The 24,675-nt window shown below is 41.4% G+C and overlaps 1 protein-coding gene across 1 annotated transcript in view; it reads left to right on the top strand.

Moving 5' to 3' along the window:
- ATM (ATM serine/threonine kinase) overlaps positions 1 to 24,675 on the top strand; it is a 127,507-nt gene that overhangs the window by 72,714 nt on the left and 30,118 nt on the right. Inside the window, exons 34-48 of the mRNA XM_075198904.1 lie at positions 2,480 to 2,651; positions 3,959 to 4,100; positions 6,282 to 6,461; positions 7,830 to 8,007; positions 8,721 to 8,808; positions 10,210 to 10,368; positions 11,283 to 11,391; positions 12,095 to 12,183; positions 16,674 to 16,776; positions 17,906 to 18,054; positions 18,144 to 18,248; positions 19,325 to 19,444; positions 20,716 to 20,944; positions 21,744 to 21,911; positions 24,491 to 24,610. Coding sequence (XP_075055005.1) covers positions 2,480 to 2,651; positions 3,959 to 4,100; positions 6,282 to 6,461; positions 7,830 to 8,007; positions 8,721 to 8,808; positions 10,210 to 10,368; positions 11,283 to 11,391; positions 12,095 to 12,183; positions 16,674 to 16,776; positions 17,906 to 18,054; positions 18,144 to 18,248; positions 19,325 to 19,444; positions 20,716 to 20,944; positions 21,744 to 21,911; positions 24,491 to 24,610 — 2,111 coding nt within the window. The remainder of the gene's footprint in view (positions 1 to 2,479; positions 2,652 to 3,958; positions 4,101 to 6,281; positions 6,462 to 7,829; positions 8,008 to 8,720; positions 8,809 to 10,209; positions 10,369 to 11,282; positions 11,392 to 12,094; positions 12,184 to 16,673; positions 16,777 to 17,905; positions 18,055 to 18,143; positions 18,249 to 19,324; positions 19,445 to 20,715; positions 20,945 to 21,743; positions 21,912 to 24,490; positions 24,611 to 24,675) is intronic.

Here is a 24,675-nt window from a genome sequence, read left to right as displayed (position 1 = left end):
GAAATAGTGACTCCTATATCCCTTTCCTCCTCAGTAGTTTCCATTATAGTGCCATTAATACTATAGCCTTTGGATTTTTGAGACCCATTTGCATAATTTTGCATTTTTTGACATTAAAATGTAGTTGCCATTCTTGTGACCTTTCCTCTAGTCTACCTAGATCATCAAGATCCATCAGTCATTTGTTTTACCCCTCCTGTTGTGTCTACCCAGTTGTATATCTCTGTGTCATCTGCAAAAAGGCATACTTTCTCTTCAATAACATTTGCAATGTCACAATTAAGATATTGCAAAGTACAGGTCGTAGTACAGTTCCTTAACTTCAAGATGGATTCCTTGAAGGCAGTAATTCACAGAAAGTAACAGGATGAATTAATGGTGGCTCTTCTCAGGTTTGCAGTTCAATCGGAACATAACTGTTCAGGGCTCTTCCTTTTAATCTTGCCACCATCCCATGGGTCATCACCAAGAATGTGGCAGTCATCACAGCACTGTTGTGGTCCAAGTTACTTATGATTATCCCTTATCTGGACGATCTGCTTCTCAATGTGGAGTCACTATCGGTGCTTCTGTCCCATATGACAGAGCAGGTTCTGGAGTCTCACTGTTGGTTCCTCAATCTGATGAAGTCCAAATTAACTCCGTCCCAAAAGATAATCTTTTTGGGTGTCGTCTTTGACACCCGCAAACAGAGGGTATTGCTACCACTGGACAGGATTCAGGCCTAACAGAGGATGGTAAGGTCTCTATTGGCTGTTAGAAGGACTTCTGTACACTTCTGTGTGAGGGTTCTGGGCAAAATGGTGTCAAATTTTGAGATGGTCGCATTTGCTCAGTTTCATGCGAGGGAGTTTTAGCTGGAACACCTTCTGAAGGGGAACAGATCTCGCCTGCACCTTTCTAGTCCGATGCTTTGTCTTTCCCCTCGGATGCATCAGTCGCTCCTTTGGTGGCTGCAGACGGACAATCTTGGCAATGGTCGCCAGTTCTTGATCTGGGATTGGACTTTGGGGACAATGGTTTCGAGCCTTAGGGGGTTTGGGAGCTGTTTGTCTTCACGCCTACTCGCTTTGTCTTTGAATCCTGAAAGAATACAAGCTTCCAATCAATGAGTTGTAACTGCGAGCAGTGTTTCATGCTCTGGTTTGTGTGGAACATTTGTTGCAGGTCAAGGCAGTGATGATACAGTAAGACAATGCCATGTCGGTGGCATACCTCAATGGCACCAGGAGGCTTCTAGCCATGAAAGAGGCACGCAGGATATTTTAATGGGCCAAAAACCATACTTGGGCTTTCATGGTGGTTTGCATCCATGGGGTGGAAAATTGGGAGACAGACTTTCTGATCAGGCATACTGCACCTGGACGAATGGTCCCTGCATCCAGACATGATGGCGTCTTGGTTGTAAAACAATGTCGAACTCTTCTGTTTCAGGACAAGAGATCCTCTTTGCAGCATTCCTCATTTCAACCATTGGACTCTGTGGACTTGAAATTCATTACGTGGAAAACTGACTTCTTTTTGTCCATTCCTCCTGCTAGAAGAGTTTCAGCTTGTGCTGCAAGTCTCCTATTTATTCAAAAGGATAGGTGCTTCTTCGGACCAAACCTTCCTTCTTTCCTAAAGTGGGGTCCGAATTCCATGTTAATAAGTCTTCAAAGGAACAAGGCTTCTCTCCGTTCTCTGAATGTGGTCAGAGTTTGTCTACTAATGTGCTTAGAAACCAAGACGTGCACAAGACTGAAAATAAAACAGTCAATGTGGCATGTGGAAAAGTTTTGGCACTCTGATGGTGCAACAACGCCAATGGCAGAAAGCAAATGTTTTTTTGTAGCCAGCCAGGAGTCTTTTGATTCTTGTTTTAGATATTTTTCCCACTATTCCTTGCAGAACACTTCTAACTATGAAATATTGAGGTCTTCTTGTATGCATTGCATTTTTGAGATCTGCACACCGTTTAACTTTGTGCCCTGATTCACTGAAACATTTGACCAGGGGTGTCCTCACTTGCATACAATTGCATATGTTTCACATTTTGCTTTACATAAAAGAAAATATATATAATGACACTTGTCTGGTAACTGTTCATAAATTGCAACACTTGAAATATAATTTGTTCATTGCAGTACTAATTCTGTTGTTATTTTTCCCATATGCATATAAAGCATTATCGTTCATATATCGTTCATATACTTACATTTACAATATCAGCAAAAAATATGATCTAGACCTTCCACAGGAAAGGCTTTAAAAAAGAAAAGATCATAATTAGCTTTTTTTCTGCACAAATTACTCCATATGATAATTTTATTTGAACGTGTGTGTTTTATATTACTGATTATTACTCCGTCTGTCGGTGATCGTTTTTGACTTCATGGAACATTAAGTAGCATTACTCCAATATTCCATAAGGGCTCATAAAAATCTATTACATTTTATGAAATTGTAACTGTCTCTTGTTACACATTTTCATTTGCAGAAGCAGTAGGCAGCTGCCTGGGAGAATTGGGACCTGTTGACTTTTGCACCATAGCACTGCAGCACAGGAAAGAACCGCTCTATGGCAGAGCTGTTGATGTTTTCCAAGACAAGGAGCTTCAGTGTGTGCTTGTAATTCTGACATTAATAAATAACGCCCTGACAGATCACTGGTGCGTATCACATGCCTGCTCCCCCTTCACTCTTACAGTCTTGTAGTATCAGAAGAATTCCATTAACTTAATGCCACCAAAAGCCCTGTCAAGTCCCAAAACTAATTGAAGATAAAAATGGAGGCGTGCCAGGTTCTTCCTCTCACTGATAGATCTGTCATTGTTTTGTAATTGTCACTATATATATATATATATATATATATATGTATGCCATACCGCCACCTCTCCTGCTGCCTTCATTGTAAATCTATCAAATTTTAATCTCTTTCGATCTCCATTTTCATACTGCCACCTGTAAATTTCCGCCTTGAGCTGTGTTGTGTGTGTGTGTGTGTGTATGGTAAAGAGGGATATTTGCCACAGTTCCCTCTAAGGGAACAGTTGGGAACACAGTTAGTCTGCAGCAGCGGGCTGCAGACAGGATTAAGTTTTCCATAGGTTTCTCTCGTAGCACACACACACGGGTGTTCCACATGGGTGTGATTGGTTTGCTGTGATTTGTTGTAGTGCTTGGGGTGGAGGATAAAGACACTGTCTGTATGTGTGGGTGGGACCACCGATGCCAGTAAGTGGCCGGCTTGCAGACAGGGAAGTAATGTCTAGTCAGATGTAGGTGGTGGGGATTTTCGTGTACTGTTACTGGATATGATTACTGTACCAGCATTGGAGCTGTTTTACCATCCTGACAACTGCTAATAAACAGCTAAATGGTTCAGCATACCTGTGTCCGATTCCTGTGAATGGTGTGCTTTCTCACAGTACATATTTGTTTATAAAATCTATAAGATTATAAAATCTTTTTCTTTGTGACAGGACCAGGGCCATCTTAACAACATTATGGGCCCCCGGGCAAAGCAGTGCACAGGGGCCCCTAGATATAGATATATAGATGTATACAGATACAGATATAGATATATAGAGATAGAGATAGATACATGTACTTGCTCAGTGACCCTTGAAGGTTTTTTTGCAGGTTTTTTCCTTTTGTAGGATTATTTATTCTCATTAAGAGCCGTGCCTATGGGGCCCCCTTGCCAGTGGGGCCCCCGGGCAGCTGCCCATCGTGCCCAATGGAAAAGATGGCCCTGGACAGGACAGAACATTTATTAAGTGAGAATATCTGTCCCCTCCCTGTACAATTAAGCATAGCCCAATGTAGCCTTGCCTCCGCCTATGTTTGTCAGAAACCAAATACCACAAACCAAGTCTCTTTTAGGCCTCATACTCTTTGGTGTTTTATTTGTGCTATTGCACTCCATATTTCTTGTAAAACAATTTAATTTGTGTGCTTCTCTCTCTGGCTTTAGCATCCATGTTCGATCAGCAGCTGCCACCTGTTTAAAAAATATATTGGCCACAAAAAAAGGCTGCCAGTTTTGGGAGGTGTACAAAGACAGCGGAGACCCCATGCTTGTGTACTTTCAGCCTTTTCGCACCCCAAAGAAAAAGGTACTCCTGGTTTTAAAGTTCTAAAACAGCTTTTGTTCTTAACATTGACAGTGATTGTGAGATTATTTTGCTCTGAATATCTTAAAGGGGATTTTACCTTTAGATAACGACATTTCAGTCCTGCAACTTATATTAACTATTTTGCTCGATCTTTTTTTTTTTTTGTGGTTTTCATTAAATCTAGCAGATTTATTTGTTTCCATTGTCTGATGTTAAACCATCAAAACTGCTCTATTGATACATTTGAATGTAATGCCCAAAGCAGTGCTTTGTTATATTTAAGAAGGATGGAAATGAACAGTTCTTGGTAGATACTATAATGGCCTTTGTGAAAAATTCAGAGGAATTAATTGCCCATGGGCATGTTTAATCCAATAAAAAGAAAACATTGTGGACCCTATTACAAATATAATGCAGTTTTAAAAGAGTCACTATTACAGTCCCATTTTTTTTTATTTTTTTTTTAAGCCAGTACTGTTCTCATGAAATAAACAGAATGATCAGCTGACCCATTAAATCAGAGTGATATTTGTTTGCTCCCAAACTTAGCACCAACTTATTTTCTTTAGTTGGCCAGTGCTTATATAGTTAACTGATACGGTCGAAGTCTTTTATATACATTAATTAATTACATCCAGGTAAATTCTTCAGAAGTAAAAACTAATTTCAGGACCATACACATATCGCCCAGATGGAATGGGACAGGTTGACATCTCGGAAAATGACAACATCAGAAGATAATTACAGTAGTAATTATTGCGCCCTCCTTCTTGGGCCCCGTCGTTTGCGGATCCTCCCTCCCCCTTCCCCGCCCTCTCTAGCTGTGCATTGAGCTTACTGAGTTGCTGTGTTTACTGTACTGTGCTGTCTCCCATTGTATTGTAATTTTGTTTGTCTCTGTACGGCGCTGCGGATGCCTTGTGGCGCCTTATAAATAAATATTAATAATAATAATAGTAATTACTGCATCAGAACTTAAGGCATGAACGTACTAAGAAGGGAAAGGCAATGAGGGATGCCTTTAGTACCGAGGGACGAGCATAGAATGTATAATTCTGGGAGAATGTCAGCAACCTTTTTTGTCACACACAAATGTAATAGAGGGCATTTATACATACTCTTCCACAGGTAACGGTTTATAAAAGTTGGTGCTGCTCATAACATACAACCAGGTGTTTGCTTTAATTTTATAAACTTCATGTGTAAAATGACAGGTAAAATCTCGTTGCTTTACTATAAGTAATATCCAGTTAGCTGTGGAACAATTATAGAAGTGGAAATATTTGTAGTGTCACACAGAGCTGTCCCATGACCCCATTCCAGTCTATTGTATAATTTATTATTTTATAATTTATTAGATTTTGGGAAAACTTAAGGTCAAATTCTGCAGGAAAAATGTGCAAAATTTTGCAGTCAACTGCGTCCTGAGGTGAATGCTCCATAGAACAGTTTTCAAAATATCACTCACCATTTGTAGGTAAACTGAAGATATAGGTAGATATATTTTATACAACACACCAATTGTGTCAAAATTGTGTCAAAATAATAATGAATAGTGGAAAGTGCAATTTTCATGGCCTATGTAGCCAAAATAGTGTAAAAATGATTTAAAAAATTTAGTAAAGGCCTAAGTAAGGAGCAAAGTAAAATAAATTTAAAAAATGGAGCAAACTTGCTCCTGGACAAACCATGTTGCGATGCAGGGAGGGCAAATGCATTCATGTAATTTTAAATGTGCCTTCCCTGCAGTGTAACATGGTTTAAGCAAAGTACAAATTTGCTCCTTTCGTTGCTTTGCTGTTAACTCTAAATGAGTTCCCAAATCTTCATATTCAAAAGAGCTACCAAAATATATAAAGCTTTAAAATTCAGATATTGTCAACATAAGCAACTCAAAACCTGTTTTGATTATAATATTTCACAATACCCTTTGTTATTTCATTCTCAAGGGCCAGTTCAATTAGCGTCAAAATGCCGCAGTAGCCATACGTGGTGTGTTACTCTGGTTATGATCTTCACTCTTTTCAGTAACGTAATTGCAGATAATGTGCGTGTAAACAGGTTACTACAAGACCTTGAGGCTAATCGAATCGGCCACTCATTGTTGAATGTTAGAAACACACGGAGTCTCCCTGACCTCTGGAGTTGTGTTGTTGTTACCTGATGTGTTGAATTTTCTAGTTCCTCCAAGTGGAGGATATCAGCGGAGGAGATGGCGCGTCTGACAGCGTGGATGACCACACGTTATGGATACCCCAAAGTAGCACCCACGAGGAATGGATAAAGAACTTGACTTGCGCTGTTCTAAGCAGCGGTGGAGTGAGAAGCGAGGTCCTTCTTCTACTGAAACCAATGTGTGAGGTCAGTTATCCTCCAGACACATTCAAATATGAATATGCTGCTGTGTTAGTGTTATTATACAGAGAGCAAAGAGCTAGTCATAAATGCTGCATAATGGGTTTATATCTAGATTTGTTTACATTTAATATTATATATAAAACTATTTTATGTTGTATATAAAACATTGGTAAAGTGAAACAAATCACTAATTGCTTTTACTATTATTATTTGGGACTGAACTGCACAATTATTACATTGTGTATTTTGAACAGTAGGAATACAAATACTAATACATGATATAGCCTTCATTTCATCGTTTCATTACAAATTAAATATGTGACTGTATTGTAATAGCATTATTATGTTTATGTTGGATATGTTACTAAGAATTTCCCAATACTAATTTTATGGAATATTTAAAATATGTATTGCATGTTAAGTAGTTGATCCAAAAATTAGAGGGAGGAGACCTAACCATAAGCATATAGCTTATACAAGGAAGATGACCTCTACTCATTGAAGCTTTTGGGGGAACTAAAATTAATACCTTTTCTGGTTTAATGCATATCCAATTAAACAAGAATGTTTCAGAGATGGGTGACACAACATTTTTAAATAAAGGGTTGGCTACTCAAGCACTACCAAAAGTGGTCATCACTTCAGTCTGCAAAGCAACATTCTAAAAGACTTAGGGGTCTACTTATTAGGACCATCCAGTTAAGTAGATTTTCTAAGCGTATCGTTTAACCAGCAATTATTTTTTTTAAATGTCACTGGGGCGATGTTCAGCGCCCGGTGATACTAGCTGGCAGAAGTAATAGGAGACTTACCACTAACAGTGCCAGTCCTGGGTCCCTGCGCATATGCTTGAGCCGGAAAGCTGGCTCGGTCATGCGATTTGGAGCTTGAGCTTCCTGTTCCAGATTCTACAAAAATAAAATATGCATTAAAGTTAAAAAGGAAAAGAATAAATAAATTAAACCAAAAAATAATAAACATTTGTTCCTGTGTGCACACCCTGCTAACACCATCCTGAAATGGTAAATAGGCCCCCAGCAATGGCTACCCGCCTGGTAAATGGGATGTCCTAAATCCTGCGAAAAATCTCTTTTTCACAGGATTTAGAGCGTATCTCCCTTTAATTAATAGACCATTTGATAGTATTTTGTAACACTCTTCAAATAGTGCATATGCTGTAATCCAAATTAGCTTGTGTAATATTTGCTTTGATTAATCTAGTACAAATCAGACTGGTGAACGCGGTTGCTATTTGTACATTGTTATTAAACAAGTGTCCTAATTTACTTATTTCTCAGATAGACGTCTCAGCAGTCCAGCAGTATATGTGAGGCATGTGTCTAATTTTAGATGTTTGTCTGGCTTTTGTAGGTGAAAGCAGACTTCTGTCAGGCTGTGTTGCCTTATCTTATACATAATATTCTACTCGAAGATCCCAATAGCACATGGAGGACACTTTTATCAAAGCACATCCAGGGATTTTTCACATCGTGCTGCCACGCAGCGCCAACCTCCAGCAGATCGGCCACTCCAGCAAGTTCAGACTCAGGTACAGTGTGTTAGTTCTCCTGTATCATTTAGATACATCCATTCATGAGCAATAGAGAGTTTGTTTTGTACTTCCTTATAGATTCTGATATACCCACACAAAACACTTTGACGTTTTACCTTAATCTGGAGATGTGTCTTAAGCTAGGTACACACTACACGGTTTTCGTCCAATAATTGGCTCAATCAGCCGACATACGACCGCTCGTTCAAAGGTCTGGTCAGTGTGTGCAGTGACACGATGGTCGAAAGTCTGCCCAAAGGGACGATTGTCGCCTCATTTGGTTGGTCGTGCCGTTAAATATTTTCGTTCCAATCTCGTTTCCGTTGTGTAGTGTGTATAAACTTCCGACCGATCCACAACAGGGAGTACGAAATTACAGTCATTGCTCACGACAACATGGCTGTAAAAAGTCGCTAACGGGACAGCTGCTCTTCCCTTTATTGTCTAAAACAAGGCTAGTGTGTATTCAGTCCATGGACCGAGCGATCGGACCATCGATCGCATGTAAAATCGATCGTCATAAAAAGTTGGTGGAAAATTCTGTAGTGTGTACCCAGCTTTAGACATCTGAAGAACACAACCAATGGTCAAGCAGCATTTTTCTAATGTGTGATCTTGTTCTTGGGTAGCTGAATTGAGGAGCCTAAAATTGACACTAGATTGCAATAAAGACCAATTAATACTTGATGACATTTCATTTTTCAATGTAGAATCTGAAGGCTTGTTGCGTGGGACCATAGACATTGCTTCCAGGAGGACAATGCTCAGTGTTTTGGAGTATTTGAGGAGGCAAAGAAGGTAAATTGTATTTCTCCATTGTTCACAACTGTATTCACAGAACTCAGTTTACATATTGTATATTGTTTTATGCAAAAAAAAAAGTATACTGCAGTCAGTGACCAGGTGATGTTCTTTTTTTCATCCTGTGTATACTCTTCATTAAAAAAAAGTGTTATTAATAACAGATGTATTCTTATAATCTTCATTAAAACCATTTCTCATATATTACTTTGGGGGTAAGTAAGGTGGGTACAGGAATGGCAGGTTTAAGTCCCATCTCCAGGAGATAGAACACTGTGTAAAAGCAGCTCTCCCTTCAGGTCAGGTAAGCTGCCATGGCAGCTTAGCTGAATCTTCAAGCGAGCCGCTATCCTAGTTGACTGAACCTGTACATATCTTGTCTTGGTGCGAGGAAAACAGTTTCCAGCCTGAGGTTTTGGAGGCTTCTCATCTGGTTGTATTTTTCCAGGGGGTCTGAAGACAGCACTGGGCTTGAGCTCCATCATGATACAGATTACTCTCTGCATAGTTTCAGCACCAGTTAGCTGCCTTTCCAGAGGTAAAGGTTTTCTTGAAAGAAGCCGGGCACGTTTGTCTCACTTTCACTCACCAACTGCTCCTACAGGGTGTTCCATTCAGTCATTGTGTGCTGTATTACCTGATAGATAGGTTGTATCATCCTTGCTCATTCCCTTAATGTGGTTCACTGCTTGTAGGTAAACATTACTAGGACACAGGAGTTCCAGCACCCTGACTCCTTGTTGGTTCTATATGACTGCCACAGGAAAGCTTTTCTCCCAACCAATGTCCCGCTGGATCCATATAACAATCTGCTGGACAGGGATAGTGGTACCATCCTGATCTGTTAGCTCCTCTAGGGCTGTGCCACAGGGCTTCAACAGCCCAGGGCTGCACAGTGGCAGCATATTTTTAAAAGGTGGATATTTCTGCCTCTGTGAAAGATGCATTTGGCAGACATTAATTCTTCTTAGCATTACACCCCTCCTGTAGACAGTGACTTTGGGACATCCTATTGATCGTATCTCCCTAATGCACATGGAGATAAGTGGATGTTTTTTGTTTTTGCCATTAAATTATTTTCCGCAGTGCCAAAGGGAGACACAGACCAGTCCACCAAGGAATGTTAGTGGCAGCTGTCACTTTTTTTTATTTTTGTCTCCTTGCTGGGCTAATGGTAGATTTAGGAGGAACAGGATCGCAGAGGGTTATAAGGGAGAGGCAGAGTCGGTTTATTATTCAGTTTCCTGCCTCTTAGGGATGGATTATAACCCATTGTTTGTGCCCCTATATAGCACAGGAGAAAATGATTTATCAGTAAGTACAAAAATGTCCTCTTTTCTCATCACCTGTAGTCTCCCCTTCATTCTGTATTTACACCAAAGTGAATTCTTGTTTTAGATCAGGGAAGGGAACAGCCTTTGATGACAATTTCTGGCTTGATCTGAATTACCTTGAAGTTGCCATGGCGGTGCAGTCCTGTGCGGCCCACTTTACTGCTCTGCTGTATGCTGAAATATATGCTGACAAAATCAAGTCCGATGGAGAGCAGCGGGCAAGGTATGTGTCTGAGTGGAACTTGGACCAAATGCTGTAATATTCTTCATTGTGAAAGATAAATTGGAGCAATATATACAGCACATATATATTGTCATATTGTTTTGTTGTCCGTACCTTGCAAACACTTTTCTGGTCTTTTTTTTTTTTATTCATTTTTTTTTGCTTTGGGCGGGAGTGAAATATATGTCTGGCTTCGTATACCTGCTAGAGTATAACATTTGGACAGGAGTAGGTAATGACTTTCCTATACCATAATTTATACATAATTGATACAGTATGTGTTACACACATATTATATGTTACATGTCTACTAGGCATATGTCCGCAATGTATCTCTGTTTAATAAATGAAAGAAACACCAATGGATCTCGCCCACCCCATATAATAAATTATTTTTCCCTAACCTGGTAACAGTTTTCACAATGTTGGTAAACTGGAGAAGCAATCATTTAAAATATACATGTTGTCACACTTTGTATTTACTAGTGTTTTATAATAACAAGCTTATTGTGCTGTATTTAAAGAGGACATAACAGGTATCATGTTTATTTTTGTTTTAGCTAGGAAAATATAATGGCTTTCCCCCGAACCCCTTTTTGCTCATCACAGAACATTTTATTTCTGTTGCTTCTTATGCACTATGCTCTCTCCCGAGACAGCTTCCTGTATATGTCACAGCTCTCCGGGAGATAGTATAGCATTCTGAATAAAATGCTCTCTTCCAGCTGAGCCAGTTTTGTGCTTTAGTTTTTTGGGTTTTTTTTTGTTGTTTTTTTTTTCGAGCTATTACATAATGCCCAAGACACTATATAGTAAAGCACACAAAATAAACAGCATGGAACCTGGTAACAGTAGCCAACATTTAAAGCAAACCTATTTCACCCCAGACTTACCATTCTGTCTGCTACCATCAGGTGCAACTCCAGTGCGCGCAAGTCTCTCAAGTTTGAGGAGGAGAGCCAGACTATGACCATTGTCAGTATGAGTGAGAGAAGCAAAGAGGAAACTGGGATAAGTTTGCAGGTACATCTAAAGCAAATGTATGACGAGCTGGCACTAAATGCAAAATACAAATCACTCCAGTATATAAGGTTTATGAGATAAAACTGTATGTGTGGCTAAGGTAAGGTAGAAGTAAATTATCATCCACCAATGTTAAAGCAGTTATTGAAGAATGGAATTTTTGTGCAGCTTCCGGTGGTGCGGAAAGGTTGGAATGAAGGAGAAGACATGAAATTGATAGTTGTGGTGCAGTTGCTGCCACCAAAGGGGGCTGTGGAGAGCTCAAAGGAGGAACTTTGCTGCCCATTAGTGATTATTATTAAGATTTTGTGTATATAGCACCAGCTTATTTCTGTAGCGCTTTACAATTGGGATCAACACTGTAGTATAATGAGACTAGAAGGTATAGGTCCGTTGACAAGAGCACCCAGAGAAGTGAGACAGTGCTTGTCCTGCACAGACAGAGGCTCCATAGCTGCAGAATGTGTGAGGTGCTCCCCCCACCTGCAGTGCTTTTATTTGTGTGTGTGATCACCTTGTGTTATGCATAGCTCTCCCCAGCACCTGTCTGTGTGTGCATTTGCACACATAGACAGTTGTTTTTATTGTGCATTCGTGCGTTATATACTATGGAAGTTTTGTTAGTTGAGTAATTTCTTTTAGTAGATTTAAACATTTTGAAGCCGTTTTTCATAATGATTTTCTTACTGTTTGTGCATTTTAGGACCTCCTGATGGAAATTTACAGGAGTATTGGAGAACCAGACAGTCTGTACGGATGTGGAGGGGGGAAAATGCTTCATCCTCTTGCTAGGTAAATTGTAAATTTAGCACCAATGCCAGAGCATGGATAAAGGAAGTGTATTTTTAAATGAACCATTGAACAACATCATGTCTATTTATGTTATGTTGTTAACAATAATAGCCTACTTTTTTTCTGAATAAAACAATGATGCCACCACTTCTCAGAGTACCTCCATAATGAAGATATCCATCTTCCTTCAGTACACAGTTTCTCTTTAGTCACTTGTTTGGTCTGTCAATCCACTGACTTTTTAATACTGCTTTGACATATATTTTTTCTCTCACATCCCTTGGGGGACACCGGGACCTTGGGGTATACGGTAGGACAGGCGAATGCTGGCACTTTAACTTTTAGTTAACTAAAACTCTAGCTCCACCCCCTCTATACCCCACCTTCTGCTAGAGGCCAGTCTAGTTCAAGTGCCCGGCGAAGCGGGCTGTGCATGTGCATCAGGTGGATGCAGCTGTGGCGAGGTTGGCAAAGGTAACTACTATCCCTCTGCCTAACCAGGCCACTCTTAAGGATTGTGAAGACCGGAAGGTTGAAACCGTTCTTAAGTCCATTTTTGTAGCAGCGGGTGCTTTTTTGAGGCCTGCTTTAGCATCAGCTTGGGTTAACAATGCTGTTGATCGCTGGTCGGAACAATTGTCTGAGGGTTTGTTGGCTGGCAGGCCATCCTCTGAATTAATTCTTTTAGTGGAACAGATTCAGAGGGCAACGGATTATTTAGGTGAAGCGGCTATGGAAGCGGGGATGATGGCAGCGCGCATTTCTGCCTTGGCAGTGGCAGCGCGTCAGACTCTCTGGTTAAAGTCCTGGGAGGCTGACGTATTGTCCAAAAAGGCTCTGGAGTCCATTCCCTTTTCAGGAGGTGTTCTGTTTGGTCCTCAGCTGGATTCCTTTATTAGTCAGGCATCAGGAGGTAAGAGCACTTTCCTCCCGGTCAGTGTTCCCAAGCAGAGGATGTCTAGATTTCGGGCCTTTCGTTCCGCAGGTAGGTCTAGAGGACAGTATTCCTCAGGACAATCCTCCAGAGGTCAGACATCCAACCCTAGAGGTGCTTTGCAGCGGGGACGTCAGGCCTGGTCGGCGCGTCGTCCAGCTGCTAGGCCAGCAGACAAACAGTCTGCATGACGGGGATTTTGCTCCTCCATTGTCGTCAGTGGTGGGAGCCCGTCTTCTGTGGTTCAGGGATCGGTGGTGTCATTCCACTACCGATGTCTGGATTCGGGGAGTGGTGAGCCAGGGTTACAAGATCGATCTGCTCGGTCTCCCTCCCAGACGGTTTTTCACCACGGGGCTTCCGTCATGTCCAAGAAAACGGTTGGCTTTAACACAGGCAATTCAATCCCTTCTGTCTCCCGGAGTGATTATTCCGGTTCCTCATTCTCAAAGAGGTTTGGGATTTTATTCCAATCTTTTTCTTGTGACAAAACCCGACGGCTCCTTCAGACCGATTCTCAATCTAAAGGCTTTGAACACTCAGATAAGAGTGCCCAGCTTCAAGATGGAATCTTTACGCTCAGTAATTCTCGGCATGGAACAGGGAGAATTTATGGTGGCTCTAGACATCAAGGATGCATATCTCCATGTTCCCATTTGGAGGGGTCATCAGTCCCTGCTGAGGTTTGCGGTTCGGTCAGAGCACTTCCAGTTTCAGGCTCTTCCGTTCGGTCTCGCCACAGCTCCACGAATCTTTACCAAGATCTTGGCGGTGATGGCTGCTTTGCTAAGGGCCAAGGGGATTACAATCATCCCCTACCTGGACGATCTGCTTCTAAAGGCAGACTCTTCGCAGAAGCTTCTGTTACACATTCAGGTAGAAATCCAAACCCTGGAGTCGCACGGTTGGATTATCAACTTCAAGAAATCCAAGTTGATCCCATCACAGCGGATGGTGTTTCTGGGTCTTCTATTCGATACCCGTCTGAGACGGGTATTTTTTCCTCAGGACAAGGTTTTAGCCTTACAGGGGATGGTGAAATCCCTGTTGGTGGCAAGGAGACCTTCCATTCATTTTGCGATGAGGCTTCTGGGCAAGATGGTATCGTCATTCGAAGCGATCCAGTTTGCTCAGTTTCATGCGCGGCAGTTTCAGTTGGAACTTCTGTCGCAATGGTACAAATCTCATCGAAATCTGGCGAGTCAGGTGTTTCGCCTGTCTCCACAGACGCGCCAGTCGCTGATCTGGTAGCTACACAGGCAGAATCTCTCCAGGGGCCGCTTGTTCTCCATTTGAAATTGGATTCTAATTACAACAGACGCCAGCCTTCGGGGTTGGGGGGCTGTATGTCTTCAGGCTCAGTTTCAGGGGCTTTGGACTCAAAAGGAGTCCAAGCTTCCAATAAATGTCTTGGAACTGCGCGCAGTGTTTCACGCTCTAAAGGGTGCGCAACATTTGCTGCAGGGAAAGCCAGTAAAGATTCAATCAGACAATGTCACAACAGTGGCATATCTAAATCATCAGGGAGGCACCAGGAGTCCTCTGGCCATGAGGGAGACTCACAGGATATTTCTGTGGGCAGAAGCTCATGTTTTGGCAATCATGGCCGTATTCATTCCCGGAATAGAAAATTGGGAAGCAGACTTCCTAAGTCGGCAGACTCTACATCCAGGGGAATGGTCTCTCTGTCCGGAGGTGTTTCAACAGTTGGTGATGAAATGGGGTCAACCGGATGTCGACATGATGGCATCTCGGTTGAATCACAAGGTTACCCACTACTGTTCCCGTGCGAGAGATCCCGGGGCAGTCGCGGTAGACGCTATGTCCGTCCCTTGGAAGTACCGCTTAGTGTACTTTTTTCCTCCGATAGCCATGCTTTCTTGGAGTACTGCAAAAGGTGAAGAGAGAGGGTGTTCCAGTGCTTCTAGTAGCGCCGGATTGGCCGCGCAGAGCGTGGTACACTGACGTGCTCTTCATGGCAGGAGGTCGGTCATGGCGGTTGCCGATTCGCCCAGATCTTCTAACCCAGGGTCCCTTTTGTCATCAGGGTTTGCATCGTCTGGCTTTAACGGCGTGGCTGTTGAAGCCAGGATCTTAAGAGCTAAGGGATTTTCGAGGCGGGTGGTTCAGACCATGCTTCGTGCTCGAAAGCCAGCTTCAGCCAAAATATATCATCGTGTTTGGAGGACATATATTGGTTGGTGCGAAAAAAAGGGGTATCCTACATCTTCTTTTCGTCTGGCCAGGTTACTGAGGTTCCTGCAGGACGGCTTGGATGCAGGTTTGCGTCTTAGTTCTCTTAAGGGTCAGGTGTCAGCTCTTTCAATTTTCTTTCAGAGAAAACTTGCTGTTATACCTGATGTGCAGACTTTCATTCAGGGTGTTCTTCATGTTCAACCTCCTTATATTCCTCCGGTTCCACCATGGGATTTGAATTTGGTGTTGAGGGCTTTACAGCATCCTCCATTTGAGCCTTTGAATTCAGTAGATTTCAAATTTCTTACTTTGAAAACGGTTTTTCTTTTAGCCATTTCAGCGGCACGCAGAGTTTCAGAGCTTGCGGCTTTGTCTTGTAAGCCTCCTCTGCTAGTTTTTCATGAGGATAGGGCAGTTCTTCGAACTAAGCCTTCCTTCCCTCCTAAAGTTGTATCTAAGTTTCATTTGAATCAGGATATTGTCATTCCGGCTCTAACTGATTCCTCGTCTTCTGATAGCGATGACTCTATTCGTTATCTTGATGTGGTTCGTGCCTTGAGGATTTATGTTAAAAGATCGCAGAAGTTTCGTAAAACTGAGGATCTTTTTATTCTTTACGATGCTCACAAAAGAGGCTGGCCAGCTTCTAAGGTGACCATTGCTAGGTGGATTACAGCTGTTATCCGCCAGGCTTACAACGGGGCTGGGGAGCCTGTCCCTGATAATCTACGGGCGCATTCTACAAGATCTGTAAGTGCTTCCTGGGCGGTCCGCCATGGTGCCTCCAGTGAACAGTTGTGTAAAGCGGCCACGTGGTCTTCTGTACACATTTTCACAAAGTTTTACAGATTTAATGTGTTTGCCTCTAGGGATGCAAGTTTTGGGAGAAAGGTGCTTCGGGCTGTTTCTTCTGAGCGTTCCATCCCGTGAGACAGCTTTGGGATGTCCCCAAGGTCCCGGTGTCCCCCAAGGGATGTGAGAGAAAATGGGACTTTTATTCTTATGTAAAATCCGTTTTTCTTAATCCTTTGGGGGACACCGGACGCCCACCCTTAACGCTCTGGTTTTTCCTTCTGTTTAACATGTTGTTTGATTGTTAAGAGAATGTTATGTTTTAAGTTTATTCTCTTTTCTTTGGTTCTCTCTATCTCCCTTTCTGCGGGCTTGGTTAAACATAGACTGGCCTCTAGCAAGAGGTGGGTTATAGAGGGGGTGGAGCCAGAGTTTTAGTTAACTAAAAGTTAAAGTGCCAGCATTTCGCCTGTCCTACTCAATACCCCAAGGTCCCGGTGTCCCCCCAACGGATTAAGAGAAACGGATTTTACGGAAGTATAAAAATCCCATTTTTTCTTTGCATCAGAATCCGAACGTATGAACATGAAGCCATGTGGGGAAAAGCCTTAGTTACCTATGACCTGGAAAAGAATCTGCCTCCAGGTACTCGCCAAGCTGGCATCATGCAGGTATTTGTCTTGGCATGAAAATTTCCTTAAATTCATAAACCCATAAACTTTTAAAACTCAGTTTTAGTTTTTTGCTACCTGCGAATGATTGATATGATAATGTCCGTCAATGTGGGCTTGCTGTGCTGTACATCATAGCTCCCGGTAGTACTTAACTGAACTGACCCACATGTGTGTAAAATGGGTGTGATTTTGTGTAAATGTGAGTGTGATTGGGTTGATGGGGGTGCAGTGTGCCGGATCACAGACAGGGGATAGCTTGTCCTTGTTTTTGTTTTGTTGTTTAAATAGTTGAATGTGTACAAACTGAGAACAAAGAACATTCTGCTATCTCAGATTGGAAATGCTTTTGATTGTGATAAATTTTACTAAATTATTGTATTTAATAATATGGAGAAAAAAATCCACTATGTAATGTAATGCTGACAGAGCAGTTACTTTCATTAACTTGGATTTTCACATATGTAACAGCTTGTGTTACAGCATATTTGCAATCAGTAAACACAGCTTTTCTAATGCTCCCTGTGCGGTTCTGCTTTTACTGTAAAATTTCAGATGTTCATTTCAGAATTTGCCTTTGTTTCAGTCAACACAACAACAGGAAAGATAGCATAAAAACACAGCTCTCCCTCTTTATACCAACCCCTTTATAACACCACCCTCACTTGCAACCAGGTATTTTGTCTGTACAAAAGTACAATGCAATGTATTGATTCTGTAATCTGTTGTCCTCTTTATAAAACCACCCTTGCTACAATGCCAGTTTTGTCCAGTGTTCTATACTGGCGTTCTAAGGATGAAGCACTAGATCAACGTTTACAGCAATACTTTATTCATGGACATTTGCCATGACCAAATAATGAAGACAATGTTGTAGCTAAAAAAAACAAAAACAATCTTTTGTTCCATGTGGACTTATCATACCAAATTAAAATCTAATCCAAATGGATCATATGTGGTCTGGATTCCGGTAAAAGTCAGGTTTATGGATTATACAGTCGAACCAGCGGTGCTGCTAGCAGCAGAGGGACACGATCGGTACTGCAACCTGACTGTGGTGCTTAAACAACCAAATCATTGTGGCCAAATCATAATAGTATATTGTGTGACACTTAACCTTTTCTTCCAGGCCTTACAGAACTTTGGCTTATGTCACATGTTGTCCACTTACCTGCGAGGTCTAGAGCATGAGAATGCAGAATGGTCCTCAGAGCTACAGGAGATCCGCTTCCAGGCTGCGTGGAGGAATATGCAGTGGGACCAAAGCCCATCCTGCAAGTAAGGCTAATACTATAAGTAAGACTTTGTACTGTGTATATATCTATGTAATGTGATATTTTATATCTAACGCTCTTTCTTTTACTTAGAAATGATGCGGCTGGGCCTGGCTATCATGAATCTCTGTACCGTGCTGTACAGTCCCTGAGAGACAAAGAATTCTCCACTTTCCATAACCACATTAAATATGCCAGGTGAGTAGATGACGTTCTGTGTGCTCTTTGCCTTGCTGATGCTCTTACAGCAGTTATGGACAGTGTCACCCATGTTGATTCATTCATAGTAGTTTCTCATCGTTATGGTTTGTACACTGAGTGGTCGGTTTATTAGCGGTGGACCGGCTCCCCAAGTAGGTATTTCAGTGTCTTGTTCTACATCACCAGGCACCCCATAGTCTAATCTAATGCCTGGTTCAAAACCACAGCTTCAAGCATGTCTCATGCTCGTAACCTGTATGGGGAACTCATACTTCAGCACTTTGACTGTGGAAGGTAGCAGGATATATGCTGCAAGCTGTGAAGGGGACCAAAGGCTGCAATTAGGGCGCAGTGTGATACAGGGGAGACAGGTGAAGGGGAGCAAAAGCTGCATGTAGAGCACAGTGTGATACAGGGGAGAGAGATGAAGGGGACCAAAAGCTGCATGTAGAGCACAGTGTGATACAGGGGAGACAGATGAAGGGGACCAAAAGCTGCATGTAGAGCACAGTGTGATACAGGGGAGAGAGATGAAGGGGACCAAAAGCTGCATGTATGGCACAGTGTGATACAGGGGAGACAGATGAAGGGGAGCAAAAACAGCATGTATGGCGCAGTGTGATACAGGGAAGAGGGATGAAGGGGAGCAAAAGCAGCATGTAGGGCGCAGTGTGATACAGGGGAGACAGATGAAGGGGACCAAAATCAAAATGGAGGGCACAGTGTCAAGCATCGGGAAGAAAACATTTTTGTTTTTTCTTAATTATAAACCATACAAAATTCCATATGAGACTTCTTCTTTTTCTTGCGGCCCACACAATCTTAGACTTTGATTATTTGGCCCATTTGGGGTGTTGAGTTTGACATGCCTACTATAATATATTACACATTTGCACATCATCTTGTAATAGTGTGTCTTGAATGAATGTGTGCCCATTAGGAGGAACTCTAACTCAACAAGTAGGACTATGTTAACTAAACATTTATTCCACAGGGAGAAATGTCTGAGGATGGCAAGAGTCATAAAGCCTGCAAATCATTGCTCATACTTTTTGTTTCTTATGTGTGTGTAGGGTTAAGGAAGTGGAAAATCTGTGCAGAGGTAGCCTGGAGTCTGTGTATTCTCTTTATCCCACGCTGTGCAGGCTCCAAGCTATTGGAGAACTAGCCTGTGCTGGGCAGATGTTTCCCAGGTATGTTATAAGCTGGCACAGTAAGATGTTCTTCATTAAATCAGGTAGGAAATGAATCTACTTAGCCAAGAATGATTGCACATTCTAAATGTGATTTAATCTAATTTCAAAAGGAAAGCAATATTTTATTCTCACTTTTATATTAATTTTTATGCTCCACTTTCATTTGTTTTTTGTTAGTTAAATGCAGTAAGTTGTCCATATTAATATTGATAGGCAGTGAAGCTTCCCCAAAGTAATGCAAATAATAAATAAATATATATATATATATATATATATATATATATATATATATATTAAAAACCTAAAATTCAAAACAAAAGGGACGCTTCCATGGTGTATTATCCAAGTAAAAGATTTATTCAAAAGAATAAAATTGCACTACCACAGGATAAAATGTTTCAGGCATAAGTTACAATACAGCTCACTTCTAGTCTCCATACACGGACATCAGATTCGAAGTAGCAAATATCAGCATAGTTTCAGCATAGATCCATGAACACCTCTACGCGTTTCATCTCAAAGGACTCAGGAAAACTCAGATAAAAAATAACAAACAATAGTGTAGTGCGTTTACAACAAAAGTAAAATATAATTGAATTCATAAAATTGTATCCATAAACAGCAAATCAATGCCCGTACATTGAATATAATCAAATCAAGCTTATCTGTGCACTGTGATCATCCACTGTCCAATAAAGATCTCGCCATCCACTGGTGATCCTGGCTCCTTTACACCAATACACAAACAGGAGATGGTAGTTCCTCAGCCCCTCTAGTGACAGGCGACAATGCGTGTTCAGCCGACAGATCAAATCAGATGCACATCAGAAAATCCCTTGACGCGTTTCGTCTATCAGACTTTATCAAAAGGATGATATATAAAAATAGCCTGTGTCTCCGAATCTGCATAGTAATTCAGAAATCCATCCACCTGCTAAACTAAATGTACAGATATGGAAAACACAAGTAAGATCGTAATGCAGTATTAAAGTAGGTCTGATCATGTGTGCAAGCTGCGAGTTTAAGTCTGGTGATCTATGAGTTTACACATGCAGTTTGCGCTTGAGTTATTGATGCAAAGGCAACAGCATTGGGTGGGGGCCCTTAGACTTCATGATACAGTTTCATGAATAATTCATTATTATTTAAATAACCTATGGACCAGAATACTGTAAGTTTTCATATATCAGTGTCTATAATTCTTTTGTGTTAGACAACGACTGTGTAACAATTCTTCATGTTCCATAGTGATTGTTATTGTGTTTTAGACCTATCAGTGAGCATCAGCTAAATGAGCTGTACATGAAGTGGCAGCAGCAGTCCCAGCTCCACAAAGACAGTGACTTTGGCTTCCAGGAGCCCGTCCTCACACTCCGATCTGTCATTCTGGAGACTATGCTGGAGAAGAACAGCCCCAGTCAGGATTGCCTTAAACCTATCCTCACCAAGCACTTGGTGGGCCTATCCAGAGTTTCCAGGACTGCCAGCAACACCCAGGTAAATGTTACATAATATAAGAATTGTACAGTGGTAATGACCTTTACAGTATTTTTTTTCGTTTAGTTTAATATGATATGTTAAATACAGATAATAGGTAAAACCAATTTCTGCACACCAGTGACTTCCTGTCAGGAACAACCCTATAACTCCATTGAAGGACACTGTAGTCAGCCTCTATCAACCAAAAACTGGTTGAGAACAGTAATATGTGCTCTGCTACACACCTAATGTAAATACAATAGAACATCTCAAATTCGGTCATACAATGGACACGTGTACATATATGTTTGGGAATGTTATATAAAGCATCTTCTTATCTTCTATTAGGTAAAGTGATTTGTTTACGTTATTATCTCCTGCAGTGCACACCTCCTCTATTTTTTTGTATAGCTTTACCCTGTTGTCACATAGCTAGAAAAACATGTGTCCTCAAGATCCTTTAGTGAGAAAAGAATTGGGAACCAGTCTCCCTGTTACGCTTTAAGCGCTTTAAGGGCTAGATTTACTAAGCTGCAGGTTTGAAAACGTGGAGATGTTGCCTAAAGCAACCAAACAGATTGTAGCTTTCATTCATTTAGTGCTTTCTACAAAATGACAGCTAGAATCTGATTGGTTGCTATAGGCAACATCCCCACTTTTTTAAACCCGCAGCTTAGTAAATCTAGCCCTAAGAGCCTTTTAACTGAAAAGTAGGACATCCTGGCTGCTGGACAGATATAGACCGTATACTTTCTGCTAATAATGGGATGGGGCAATTCTAGCCCTGTGATTGTTGTGGCTTTTTGTTTCCTTACAGCTACCAGAAAAAGCACTGTTCCAGATTAAACAACACAATTCCACACAATTCCTGGTATCTGAATGGCAGCTTGAAGAGGCTCAAGTGTTTTGGGCTAAAAAGGAGCATAGTCTGGCTTTGGGGATACTCAGACATATGGTGGACAAATTGGAATCTAACAGTTTTGAGGTTTGTTGCACAGACAATATTCTCACACGTTGCTCCCAATTGAGGTTGTGTTTGTCAAATGTTGTAGCAGAGCTATAGCGTTGCGATTCAGGTCCATGTCTCGAGCCTGCTGGATCTTTTATAAAGTTAGGGAAGGGAAGATATATAGGAATGACGCCACACAATTTAGGTGACAGCTAGAAAATAATGAGTTTAGTTAGACAACAACACTTTTTTAGTACACACATATAAAGTAATAATATGTTCTCCACAAATTGTTTCTCATGTGTTGTTTTGGGGGATACAGGAACAGTGGATATAGGCCCGTCCTCTAGGCGGTTGGACACTAAGTAAGGACAAGTTGATTCCATCCTGCAAACCATATCAGTTAACCAGTTTTAGTTTCGTGTCCTTCAGAGCCATCTGAGCCTGAACCTGTTTGTTATTTTATTTTGCTTTCAGTCACCTAGGGTGCCTCTGTTTTATTCTGCACTCTTTCTTGTACCCTGCTGTGGGCAGGAAGAGGGACAGATCTGTGTTGTGTTCCTACCTGTACCCATGTGTCACAATACCAGGGAAATAGTGCTTCCAGTTACTGCTGAGGGCCCCTCTACCAAGTCAAGTCAATCTGAGGGACAACAGAAATGGGGGCTGTATTTTCGGTAAGAATCAACACCTAGGCAGGTAATCGATGTTACACATAAACAATATTTTATTTTGTAAAGTACGGATTTCACCACACTCACTAATAAGAAACCGGAATAGCCATACTGGCCTCAATGGACTCATGCAGCAGAGAAAGTCATGAGCAAGAATATAGGCAACTTTGCAGTTTTGAAATCGTCCCCCCCTAAATAAGGGACATACCTAGACAGGACTGACTGTAGAGGGTGAAACCACTCTGAGCAACCCGCTGAGCTTGGCAGCTGGTCCAGAGAAATAATGTCAGGTAAACATGGGCAACAAAGGTTTGAAGAATGAACATTACTTTACATTCAGCTACTACCCACATGGGTAGGGTCATCACATGAAGGGGGTCCCATTGGAGTTTAACCGTTTTTAATGGTGTCCCCTACACACCTTTAGTCACACCAAGCTGACGTGAAGGGCTGTGCGGAAATCCGGGGACCCTACTGCCAAGACCGCGTTGAACGTGCTCAAGGGGAAGATCCATCCACACTTTGATCTGTGACATCCCTGACTCTCAGGAGAGCCGCTGTCAAAGTTTTGGTCCCAAAGCCCAGGATTCCCCACTATGCAGTCTATGGCTTGGGAATTCCCTATATTCACCTTTATGCCTCTTGTTTACTTTTCTTTGGCTCCTGTTCTAGAACAGGACCTCAGCTAAACGGTGGAGGTCATCTGAATGGGCCCATGCATTTCAATGCTTGTGCATGTACGTATAAAAAAGAGTTTGTTGTTTTTATCTTTATTTTTTAATTAATCTTGAGTGTATGAACTAGTTTCATTATTTCCAAGATCAATTTACTAAATCCCCTTGTTCTATATTTGACGCTAACAAATCGGTTGCTCCGATGGTGTTTTAATAGGTCAATTTGGCTTAAATATATTCAATGACTACGAAATCGACGTGTAAATCGCTACAGAATAGTGATTTTTATCATGATTTCTGTAAATTAACCTTTAGTTTAATATCCTCTAATTCTCATTTGGGGCTAGTGTCGTATCTGTAGGATGTATGTCCAGGCTATTAGAGTCAGGGACAATACCTACTGTCGCAAGATCGGGTTAGAGGTGCCGTTTCCTGGGGTAAACGGCTGCATTTCCTATAAATCAGCCAAACAATATCACGCCAGACCAGGGCCTTGGTTCAATTAGCTGCAGCTAGTTTTATTTAGCAGCTCCAAAACATAAACAAAAGCCTTAGTTTGCCCGTTGTCTAACTAATACAAAGGAACACCTTCCCTAAAGTGAATGTCCTACAATCGCAAAATAACAGAACTTGCTGTTATTTTTCAGTGTCTCTCCGCAGACATCTGGACTGTTCCCCAGATTGTGAGAGACTGAGGGAACTGCCTAGCAGCTTTTTACCAGCACCACAGGTGCAAATTCTGTTTACCAGCAGAGTGTCTGGTAGGTTGGAAGCCTTGGAATGGGTTTGAAGAATGGAGCCCATCCTACTCTCTCCATTCATAACCCCAGGGACCCTTACACTGGCTATTCCTACAGCCGAAAAAACTCTTTGGGGAGCTCTTTACCAAACAAAAAACTATCCTCCTGTGGTTTTAAAACACACAAGACAGAAACCTGGGACATATATATCTGCCTTTATTAACTTTCACAGTGCTTCTGTCACACTACTGTTCCTGTGCCCCCAATGATTTACACAAGAAAATTTGTTTACATTAGGTTCAAAAGTCCCATTAAGATAAAATGTATGCAGTTTTACAGTTCTAGCAGGCTCAATTGATTTAGCTATACAATAAATGCACAGTACTAACCCCCTTTACTGTAATACTATGATTTGCATCATCCTGCTTTTAAATGTAATGGGTTGGCATGTTAATGTTGACAATTTTTGCTGTATGTACTTTGCAATTGTACTTGAACTGAAGTGTATTGTGTACTTTTATGTCAAGGTTGAGAATAATCCCAACTTTCAGCTAATTTACGTAGAATGCTTGAGGTTATGTGGGAACTGGCTTGCAGAAACCTGTCTGGAGAGTCCTACAATCATTATGAAGAACTATCTGGAGAAGGTAATCATTTATCGCACAAGCAGAAACACTGTTTAGATCAGGTTTAGACACCCCCTGGCTCACCA

Source organism: Mixophyes fleayi, chromosome 2 (genome assembly GCF_038048845.1).
Source record: "Mixophyes fleayi isolate aMixFle1 chromosome 2, aMixFle1.hap1, whole genome shotgun sequence".
Classification (NCBI taxonomy): domain Eukaryota; kingdom Metazoa; phylum Chordata; class Amphibia; order Anura; family Limnodynastidae; genus Mixophyes; species Mixophyes fleayi.
This window is presented reverse-complemented; position numbering and strand designations above follow the sequence as displayed.